The sequence below is a fragment of the Triticum aestivum genome, chromosome 7D, assembly GCF_018294505.1.
Source record: "Triticum aestivum cultivar Chinese Spring chromosome 7D, IWGSC CS RefSeq v2.1, whole genome shotgun sequence".
Taxonomy (NCBI): Eukaryota; Viridiplantae; Streptophyta; class Magnoliopsida; order Poales; family Poaceae; genus Triticum; species Triticum aestivum.
In genome coordinates, this window is record NC_057814.1 from 220,395,556 (window position 1) to 220,407,447 (window position 11,892).

General features: G+C 45.9%; 1 protein-coding gene across 1 annotated transcript; it reads left to right on the plus strand.

Annotated features, from left to right (window-relative positions):
- Window positions 1–492: 492 nt before the first annotated feature.
- On the plus strand, window positions 493–4,817 carry LOC123165794 (serine/threonine-protein phosphatase 7). Its single transcript, XM_044583526.1, has 5 exons — window positions 493–1,136; window positions 1,959–2,462; window positions 3,502–3,648; window positions 3,853–3,960; window positions 4,138–4,817. Exons 1-5 carry the CDS (start codon window positions 624–626, stop codon window positions 4,225–4,227), a joined length of 1,362 nt encoding a protein of 453 aa, XP_044439461.1. The 5' UTR covers window positions 493–623; the 3' UTR covers window positions 4,228–4,817.
- The last annotated feature ends 7,075 nt before the right edge of the window (window positions 4,818–11,892 follow it).

Below are 11,892 nucleotides of genomic sequence, written 5' to 3' on the forward strand. Positions count from 1 at the left end.
AGACGTATCAGAGAGCGGTGGGATGATAGTAGAGAGTGTTGAGAAGGGTGGTTTGTCGCAAAACAGTGCGGCTAGCTCCAAATACACAGGCTCTGCCTTAGTTTTTGATGGGCCGAAGGTGTCCTAGTCCTACATAGCGGGTGTGTGGACTCCTGCAAAACCTCCTGATTTGCTTTCAATTTGCAGAAAAACAGGAACTTGAACTATAGTTTGCGGATAAATAGGGACATCATTAGATGGCGTGTGGCGTTCGAACCGTTTGCTAGAGACGGATGCGGGAGGTTTGAGTGTTTGCGTTCGAGAATCATGGTTTCAGAGCTGATATATCGTGCACACAGATGAGTTGGTACATTTGAAACCTCCAACGTCGATTTCAAAAGCGAGGCCACTACGCAATCTGACCAGCAGAGGAAACAAGCGGAAGAAATCCAAACCCCCACCGCAAAGCCTGCAACATCTTGGCCAAACGTGTCAGTCAAAGAAGGCGAACAGGCGGCACGGGAAAAAAGAAGAGAGAAATTAAAAGCGGCCGCCAACTGGAACGAGCCCCTCCCCGTCCCGTCCCCCAAAAAACCGCAGCAAAGGAAGAACCTGAAATCATCGAGCTCGCCGCGACGGATCCGATGCATGCCATGGCGGAGCCGGGCGGCGCGCTCGACCCCCCTCCTCCCCCCTCTCCGGCTGCGCCGACCCCGCCGGTCCAGTGGCCCAAGGACGGCTCGCTCGACCCGCCTCCTTCCCCCTCTCCGGTCGCGCAGCCCCCGCCGGTCGAGTGGCCCGAGGACGGCGTGCTGACGCGGGACTGGGTGGCCAGCTTCACCGCGGCGCTGGACTGGTGCTCGCGGAGCATCCCGCCGGACCAGCTCCCCTCGGTGCTCTCCGCGGATTTCGTGCGGCGGCTCGTCGTCGCCGCGGCCGTCATCCTCCACCGCGAGCCCAACATCGTCCGCGTCGACCCGCGGCCCGACCAGTCCGTCGTCGTCGTGGGGGACGTCCACGGCCAGCTCCACGATGTCATGTTCCTGCTCCGGGACGCCGGGTTCCCCTCGGAGGAGCGAATCTTTGTCTTTAACGGGGATTACGTGGATCGCGGCGCTTGGGGCCTCGAGACCTTGCTCCTCCTCCTGGCTTGGAAGGTGAATTTCCCCCAACATTCCTACTGGTTTAAGCTTGTTATATCACCAATAACCTGCACATTTTTATTTCTATGAGTATTAGTTCATTTGTTTCTTCGCTTTAATTGATGCAATAGATAGAATGCTGGTTCGCTTTAATTGTGCAAATTAGCAAGTCATGAACAAAAAATTCAGCTTCATAATGAAATCAGCGTAAAAAATATACTCACTCCTTCTCAAAAAATAGATCCCCTAAGTTTTGTTCAACACAAGCTTTTATATTTGACCTAGTCTATAGAAAAAGAAAATTCAACATCTTAATACCAAATCAATATCAATAGATTAATCATGAAGTATGTATTGGGAAGCGTGTTCACATGTGTTTGACTCAAGACATCAACTTCATAGAAAAGTTTGACTTAAGAGAAAACTTAGGGACCTATTTTGGGGAAGGAGAAAGTAGCTTCATTGAAAGGCGTTGTTCACATGTTCATTCCTTTTGCTTGAGTTGAACTTGGTAAGTGTGTGTTTGGGCACTCTGATGGATCTGTGCGTTCATATTGGAATTAGCACAGAATTCTTTGACCCATTCCCTAAGATTAGAATATCCACCACTGCCTTTCAAGGACTCTGTCGTTGCAGGTTGGCAGTGTTTCCACAAAGTCTAACACTCTTACACAAAGTGATGACAACCGAAGAGATATCAACGATTTGGCATAAATATCTAACTATCCTTTTCACATTGTAAAAGAAAGTGGTAGATGATAGGTTCCCTTAAGGTGTCAAGCAATGTAAAGTACCAGCTGGCAGCTAATGATCATCGACTTATTTCATTACTTGCAGGTATTCCTTCCAAATTGTGTGTTTCTTCTCCGAGGAAATCATGAATCCAAGTACTGCACGTCAGTATATGGTTTCGAACAGGAGGTAATGGTTAAATATAAAGGTCAAGGCACTCAAGTTTATCGGAAGTTTTTAAGATGTTTTGAAGATCTCCCTCTAGCATCAATAATAGCAGGATGTGTGTATACTGCTCATGGAGGGATTTTTCGTGGGGCGGTTGTACTACCGTTGAAAAGGTCGAAAAGGGCAAAGAAAGGTCACAAATATAAGGCGGGTCCTACTGATGACTCTACTACTTTGAAGCTTGGATCCCTGGACGAATTGTTAAAAGCAAGGAGAACTGTTCTTGACACCCCGTATGAGGGTTCAAACTTGATTCCTGGAGATGTGCTTTGGTCTGATCCTTCCTTAGATAAGGGTCTTTCCCTGAATAATGAAAGGGGCATTGGTTTGCTTTGGGGTCCAGATATCACTCAACAGTTTCTATATACAAATAATCTGAAGGTTTGCTTTCTTTCATTTACTATTGTTGTAGCATGCTTGATTTAAATTATTTGATGAACTGATTTATTTCTTATTAAGTTATTTAGATAGTCTTATGCTCGATAGCTGAAGTTTGCCTCACATCGCAATATAAAATTCTTGAATATATATCTAAAGAATGTAGCTTAGGGAATTATAATTTCTAGCATGTGATTATCCTTTTAAGTCCTCTACCTGTTTTTGCTTTATCAATATTTACCTTTTCATTTTTTTTGTACTTCTTCCTTTTCAAAGTTCGTTCTTCAACGTTGTAGACGCTTGCTATTTCAGTATAGGTGCGATTGGTACATCAAACATGAATATTTTGCCTGTTCTGGATTCCTGATTGATGTCATCCCATATGCAGTAATAGTGTTACATGCATTTTTGGAAATTAAAATGCTAGATTTTTGTTGTCATATCTGTCTCAAGTACCTATTATCATGAAGCTTCCCTTTTTCTACTATTGTTTATCATGCATAACACACTGCCAAGTTAGTTCCTTCTAATATTGCATTGTCTCAAATTTCTTGCTTACATTTGGATGTTTAACTACAATGGTTGATTAGTTGTATATGATAGAACTTGTAATTCTGTAACTAGATTACTAAAGTTAGCATGCATTTAAATATTCAACAGTTTTCTTCTTGTACTAAAGTATATATTCCCTCTGTTCATTAATATAAGACGTTTTTTAAACTTATGGTCAGTCTAAAAATGGTCTTATATTAATGGACAGAGGCAGTATATTTTAAGCCTTCTGAATGCAAAACAGCGAATGCTTGTTGGCGAACTTTAATTGTATACTTCATGGTTCTAGTTAGTTTATTGTTTATGTTCAACATTGATGGCTGCATATCTATAAATATTGGTTACACTTTAAAGTCTTGTCAGTGTGCATTTTATGGAATTTGATATGCTGTAGCACATACATTTTCCTTCGTGGCATTAGAAACTGGGTGTTATCACAAAACTACAGAAGTTTTTATTAGTACTTATTTTCACTTTTTGTTGAACGAAGTTAATCATCAGATCACATGAAGGCCCAGATGCAAGAGATAAGCGGCATGATCTATTAGCAATGGACAGTGGATATACAATCGACCATCATGTCGCATGCGGAAAGTTAATAACTCTCTTCAGTGCCCCAGACTATCCACAATTTCAGGTTATACTTTGTGACACGATTTATTGTTCAGCCTGACAGTATTGCTGCACTTTTGTTCTTTGATACAAAGTTTCATAAGTGGATCCTTGCTAAATGATTGACTTTACAACTAATGTAAAATTGTACTTCGTATTGTGTGTGACTCATTATTCTTGGAAAAGATTGTGTACCATTAGTAACAGTCGATATCTGATTCCGGTACAGGCCTCAGTGGACCGTTACAACAATTCTGGAGCATATATTGTCCTCAGTCCCCCTGATTTTGCTACCCCTGATTTCCATACTTTTCAAGCTGTAAAGCCTCGGCCTAAGGTATGTGATATATATGTTCGTTCCTAATCCTTAAAAGTTTATGCGTTGAATAATATTTTGATTCTATTATTTATGTAAGATGAATCATTCTTCATAGAAAAATGTTACACACATTTTAGTATGGTACCCTTAGGGGGTATGGGAAATAAACGGACTAAACTGTTTTTCTGCGTGCAGGCGCATCCCTACTATGATTTTGAAGACGTAATTGATTCTGATGAAGAGTTAAATCTAGGCGCCATGGACACTGGCACGTCGAGCAGTTGATCACAACCTGTATTGTAATTGTACTTAGCATGCGAATTGTCACCGCGAACTGGAGAAGTGGTAACGAGTAGTTCTTTTGATTGGTACTAACATTGCAGACTTCGTAACTAATATTTTGTCACGTCCGCCAAGATTATCAGTGGGTTGGTTGGTTTTTAGCCTGACATGTATTCACATGACCATGGGAAAAACATCTGTCATCTAGTAATTCCTGGAAATATTGAGTGCAGACAACCAGCATGGCAGTTCTGAGGACCTTCATCTCTCGGTTTGTCTGTTAGCATATTATCTTGTTATTTTCTGAGGATGGGTTCTGCAGTTGGACACCAAACCTGCTGAGCCAGGCTTCTTTCACTGGGAGGATTATGCTACTCCCTCCGATCCGATCCGTATTACTTGTCGCTGACTTAGTACAACCAGGCCCAGCCAAAGATAGACATGTATGTATGCAGGGTATCTGGAGGCAAAGTCCTGGACCTGGCACAGCTGCAGGCTGCGGCTGTAGCCGCAAGCATTGTTGGTTTCTGATGGAATGACGCATCTGTATTCAGCACACCAAGGAAATACTGTATGATTCTTGTTTTATGTCTGATCTGTTTCCAAGTCTGTGCCCTGGCAGAATCGCTGGACGAATGGTATTTTCTTTCCCCTTGATCTTTCTCTTTCTCATGAGAGAAAGAGTTGCGTGGAGAAGTGTGTGTTAGACTTGGCAAGGGCAAGACAAACAGCCAACCACGGCCTCTCCGTAAGCTCCGGCCCGCCCGCACGGCTTGTGGCCCGTTGACATGGCAATGGCATCCTCAGTTAACCACCATCCACGGTCTTCACGTTCTCCGCCCCGGCGCCGGCACTGGCCAAGCGGTGAGGAGGAGGATGTACAAGGGGACGGGGACGATAGGCGTGCAAGGGGACCTCCGCCGCCGCATCGCCGAGGGCGCCCATGACCCCCTCGAGCACTTCTGCTTGCACAACCCCCTCGCCGACGCACGGCACCGTTGCCGTCTACGATGACGGACCCACCGCCAGTACCTTATCCATCCGTCCGTCCATCTACCATCACTTCAGTTCAGTTGACGTTGCAGTACAATCCTTAGACATGTTAGTGTTCACAGCATCAGCAGTAGATTGGTTGAGAAGAAGTTTCAGTTAGTAGTGCTGCCCATTTGTGAACTGTGTGCCAGATTGAGCACTCGTATCTCTACTCGATTCGTGTGTTTCAAACAGTGGTGATATTCCTGCCGGGTGGAGAAGCCAGTGGATAAACACGACGTGCCCCCTACTGACGTTTGAGCATGATGTGTCTAGTCTAGTGGCGGTTCTTCTGCCAGTGCCATGCATTGAGATGGCGATGGAGACGGAGACGAGGTACCGTGACATAAGGGTTGTTGCTGTGACACTTGCTCGGTTGTTCGTGTTGGCACGGGCGAGTCCGGTATCCTGGTGATAAACTTGTGCGATCAGCTACTTTTGCTTCTGCTCTTGAATGGCCGGCAACTAGTGTGGTGGTTCGTCACTCTCATCTTGTTGCCTTCTGCATGCATGCCCTAGGGAACACAAGCAGACGCCGTGTGTTCCTTCTCTTGGTTGGACGCTAGCTTCCTTCATGTTATTTTTCTTCTTTGGAGCAGGAGAATCGGAAAGGGTTGGACCATGCATGCATGCCATCGTCAGCTAGCTAATCGATACCAAGACCATGTGACGGGCGTATAAGTGTATAGCCACAGTACTAGGGTAAGCGCGCGATTAGCACTAGGAGCAGCGGGCATGGGCATATGCGTATCAGCATCGCAACATGCATGCTCCCCACCAGCTGAGACCTAACATGCCGCCTCAACCCAGCATGACCAGCTGGAAGTCTCCATCGACAAAACCGCAGCCGTAGCCGGCCGGAGTACTATATAGATAGTTATCGTTAATCAATACGAGAATCGAGACGCCCAAGTTAATCAACTGTACGTACTCCTACAATGTTGCTTTGATCGCGGACCGGCGAGCTGTGATCGCATGTTCGCCGCAGTAGAGTATTATTAGTTCCTCGGGTCTGGTCCTGGTCCTGGGCCTGGGCGCACTTAACATTTTTCTGGTGCCGTTGCCACGTGCTCTTAAGCTATTGTTTACGATGTCGGCAGGAGATCTCGCGTTGTCTACCACCCAGCTACGCATGCCCGCTGCTTTGCCAAAGAAAAAAGAGGCAAGCAATGTTCAATTTTTCTGCTGATAAACTGAAGCTGAATGTCCCGAATCCTGGAGAGCCGGGTAATGGAGATCTGAAACGTGAAAACGAAAATTGAAACCAGACCCGAAGTGCTTTGACTTTGACCCGTTCCTATCACTATCGGCTGCACTGCAGTGGTGCTTATCCACGCTGTCATTGACAGGATGCCTGTGCCCGTGCTGCCGCACAGCCTATGCTATGTTATGCTATGCTCGCGAATCCAGATGCACGAAAATATCCCTTGTGTCAGGCAGGGAGGGCGATCAAGTTGCACCCGGGCCCCACACGCCCTGCCCCTCCACGTCAACTTTCCAAGGCTGGACCTAGGACGTACTACAGTAGGACCTGCCTCGCCCCCCACGAACACGAGAAAAAGACGAGGAGATACACATGCATAGTACCACGACGACGCCGATGCCGAAATGATTGCGGGCTCCGACCCGAACCCATGGCATCGCGGCGTGCATGTGGTTCGCAGGATCGAATCGGGAACAAAGGAGCAGACGCCCGCTCGCTCGCATGATTGCACGCGGCGCCGCCCCGGCACGGATGAGAACGCGCCGACGACGCGGGGCCCCAACCGGGGAGAGAGCCGTGCGGCGGTGCGGCACGCCACCGGCCGGCGGCAGCGCGGTCGGCAGGTCACGCGTTGCCCCCGCGGGGCGCGCCCAGCTGCCCCTGTCCGCCCGACTCGGGCAAACGTCCAAAAATCAATCCCGATCCACAGTAGAGGCCTGGCTCCGGCTCCGCTCGTCGTCGTCACGTCGCGCGCCGCGCGGGTGATGGCACCAGCTGTGCCACCGGCGGGTCCTTACCGTGAGTGCAGATCGACGGAGATATTGGGTGCTGTGGAGAGCAGACCATTGTCGATGTGAACGATCGAGGAAAGGGTTGAGGTTGAGGAGGTCGCGCTGGCTCGGGGGGACGTGATCGCTGGACGCCGATGCCGTGATGCGAACCCACGATCGATGGTTTCGCGGGTTTCTCTGCCTAGCGGTAGCTGGTAGTCGTGTCAACCGTCGGGGGTCACTCTCGACACTCTGTTTGATTGTATGGATATGGAAGAAGGTCCCCTGCATCTATCGCGTGGTGCGCCAAGGTATATTCGTTGGATCGGAACACATTCTATGCCGTATGGCCGGGCGGTGCGCCTACATTTGCCCAGGATCTGGTTGCCGATGACATTGTTCGGCACACTGTTTAATGGAAGTGCTTTTCCATGTCAAAAAAAGAAAAAGAAAAACACCCTTTCTCACTCGCCAAGGATAGTTTCGGGGGTAGTGCATGGTTAATAGTATAGTCAATTGTTGGCTATCTACAAGTGTGACGTGATCTAAAGTCATTATGTGTAGTTAGGGGATGTTTGTTTCCAGGGACTTTTTTGTGTAGGGACTAGAAAAAGTCCCTCTTAGAGACTTTTTTACCAAACGGGAGAGACTTTTTAGAGACTAAACTAGGCATTTGGGACTAAATGAAGAAGACTCTCAAGGAGAGTCTTTTTGGGACTTTTCCAATAATGCCCCTCCATGCACCCATTGGCCCGCCACCCCATGGTGTTGTTTGATTGTTATTTTTCTATACACTAGGGGCAACATGGTCATTTAATAACCTCTAGGAAGGGACTAGGGACTTTTTAGTCTCTGAAAACAAACAGGGAGGGACTTTTTAGGGACTAGGGACTTTTTAGTTGGGACTAGAAAAAGTCCTAGGACTAGAGAACCAAACACCACCTTAGTCATGTGATAAGGTCGACAATTAGAGTCATACCTTTTACCTTTTATTGTATTCATTGTTTTGTCTAGGAGCACACATGTGGGTAGACTCTTGAGAGTTCATTCCCATCACTTTTTCATGCGTCTCTTTTTCACATAAGCAAAAATCTTGTAAACAGGCTACAAACCTGTTATTATACTTACTCTCAGGCCGTGCATCTGCTCTATGGCTGAGATTAAAAAATGGTCAAATGCTGGTGCGTAAGTCTAGAGGCAGCCTAAATCCTCACGATTCTTGGTGGGACAGAGCAGGTTGGCAGGTGGGGTCTTTGGGTTTGGGAACTTGTGGCTGGATAGTACACTTCCTTCTTTTTGAAGGAAAAATATACACTTTCTATGTGAGTAAATCATAGAAGGTGGAGAATCCCACCATCATAACACTTGTCATAACAAAGAGATCTCCGTTCGGGTTTATTGGTCCCATAAGCCAAAGCAGCAATACCAAGGCATAGCGATAGTTAACTGCATGCAGAAGTTTAAGCCTAATTAATTTCGGTGATTTAAGTGGTTGCATGCGTGCACTCGGCTGTAATTCGTTGCATGTTGCTTCGTGTACTGACTACGAATGATTTTGATTTTTGAGTGGCTGCATGCAGTCGGTCGTAATTAACCGTAGCCAACTAGAGTGAAAAAGAATGCACTTTATTTTTCGCGGGCCTTTTAAATCCGACAGTACTATGGCTCATGGGCCTTTTAAATCCGGACGGAGGTAGTACCTGACTGTGAGGTACAGATCTACTTGCGTTTATCGGGCTTCAGATTCGCGCCCCAAAGGCTTAACATGATTTTTGTAAGACAACCATGTCAACCAAATCCAGCTTCTTTAAACCAGCGGGCTTGACCCTGACAAATATAAGGATAATGTTGTCAATATGTTAAGATTTTTTGAAATAAGTTTACGGTTCATGTATTCATGTCATGTGGTTGGGAATAGTATGATTATATGGTTAAAGTGCAACTATCCCTGGGTGGTTTTGGTAATTCCTAACAACATATAGCTCATTGAACTAATGCTCTTTCAAGATGATCATTTCAGAAAGTTCAATGATTGGCATGGCATGGACTAGGAATGTGGACCCCTAAAAATGCTAAGGACACATATTGGCTGAAGCTCAAGACTCTACATTTACATTTTAGTGATCCAAGATCACATTGAGTCCATAGGAAAAGCCAATACTATTAAAAGGGGATGAAGTGTTGCTTAATGGCTTGCTTGCTCAAAATGCTTAGTGATATGCTCCAAAAGCCTCAACCACTTTCTCATTTCCACATATGTCCCAAACCAAAAGTCAAACTCGGCCCCACCGATTTGATCTATCCGGCGCCACCGAGTTCATTTGATATAGCCACTGCCAAAAAACCTAGTCACTTCGGTCTCACCGACAGGGATCTCGGTCTCACCGAGATGGAATTGAAAACTCTCTGTTTCCCTTTGTAACGTTTCGGTCCAACCGAGATGAGCGATCGGTCCCACCGAGTTCGCAATGCAAACTCTCTGTTTCCCTTTCGTAATGTTTCGGTCTTACCGAAATGAGCGATTCGGTCCCACCGAGTTTGCCTGACCAACTCCCTGTTTGCCTATTACAGAAATCGGTCCTACCGAGTTTATGTGATCGGTCTCACCGAGATTACGTTATGCCCTAATCTAATAAAATCGGTCCCACCGAGTTGACATGTCGGTCCCACCGAAAAGCCTAACGTTCATATTTTGAACTAAATCGGTCTGACCGAGTTTCTCGATTCGGACTCACCGAGTTTGGTAAATTGTGTGTAACGGTTAGATTTTGTGTGGAGGCTATATATACCCCTCCACCCACTCTTCATTCATGGAGAGAGACATCAGAACGTGCCTACACTTCCAGCATACATTTTCTGAGAGAGAACCATCTACTCATGTGTTGAGACCAAAATATTCCATTCCAACCATAAGAATCTTAATCTCTAACCTTCCCCAAGTTGCTTTCTATTCAAATCATCTTTTCACCAAATCCAAATCCATGAGAGTGACTTGAGCGTTGGGGAGACTATCAGTTGAAGCACAAGAGCAAGGAGTTCATCATCAACACACCATCTATTACCTTTTGGAGAGTGGTGTCTCCTAGATTGGTTAGGTGTCACTTGGGAGCCTCCGTCAAGATTGTGGAGTTGAACCAAGGAGTTTGTACGGGCAAGGAGATCGCCTACTTCGTGAAGATCTACCCTAGTGAGGCAAGTCCTTCGTGGGCGATGGCCATGGTGGGATAGACAAGGTTGCTTCTTCGTGGACCCTTCGTGGGTGGAGCCCTCCGTGGACTCGCGCAGCCGTTACCCTTCGTGGGTTGAAGTCTCCATCAACGTGAATGTACGATAGCACCACCTATCGGAACCACGCCAAAAATATCCGTGTCTACATTGCGTTTGCTCCCTCCAAACTCCTCCCTTTACCTTCATATGCAAATATTTTACATTCGGCTGCTATACTCTTAGACTTGCATGTGTAGGTTGATTGCTTGACTTGTGCTAAGTTGCTAAAATCTGCCAATACTTAGAACTGGGAAAAGGCTATATTTTTATTTGGTCAAGTAGTCTAATCACCCCCATCTAGACATACTTTCGATCCTACAAGTGGTATCAGAGTTTTGGTCTCCATTTGCCTTGATTTCCATAGGTTTGATGATCATAGCCTTGGTTTCACAACCTAGGAGAGTATGACGTCTAGCAAGGGAAATTACCACCGTAGAGGTCCTTACTTTGATGGTACTAATTTTGCTAGTTGGAAGCATAAGATGAAAATGCATATTCTTGGACATAACCCCGCCGTTTGGGCTATTGTGTGTATTGGCTTGCAAGGTGAATTATTTGATGGGAGAGAACCAAACCGTGAAGTTACCGCGGAAGAGTTGAAGATGCTGCAATACAATGCTTAAGCTTGCGATATCCTCTTCAACGGATTATGCCCCGAAGAGTTCAACAAATCAGCCGTCTTGAGAATGCAAAGGAAATTTGGGATATTTTGATTGATATGCACGAGGGTACTGACTCCGTTAAGGAATCCAAATTGGATGTGCTTCAAAGTCAACTTGACAAGTTCAAAATGAAGGATGGTGAAGGTGTCGCTGAAATGTACTCTAGGCTTGCTCTCATCACAAATGAGATTGCCGGCTCAGGAAGTGAAGAGATGACCGATAGATTCATCATCAAGAAGATCCTAACAGCCTTGGATGGAAAATATGATACCGTGTGCACATTGATCCAAATGATGCCCAACTACAAAGATCTCAAGCCAACGGAAGTCATTGGAAGAATTGTTGCTCATGAGATGTCACTCAAGGATAAGGAAGAGCTTCACAACAAGTCAAGTGGTGCTTACAAAGCCTCATGTGATGCTCCTACATCATCAAGTGAGAAACAAACCTTCAATGAGGAGTTGAGCCTAATGGTGAAGAACTTCAACAAGTTCTACAAGAGTAGAAGCAAGGAAAGAAGTTCCAAGTCAAGGTCCTACAATGACAAAAGATCTTTGAGTCGTGAGCGTAGTTGCTACAATTGTGGAAGACCCGGACACTACTCCAATGAGTGTACGACTTCCTACAAAAGAAGAGAAGATTTGCCCAAAAGGAGAAGTAGAAGAGAAGAATCACCTCCAAGAGAGAGAAGGAGTAGAGATGATCGTTATGAACGAAGAACCTCTCGGAGAAG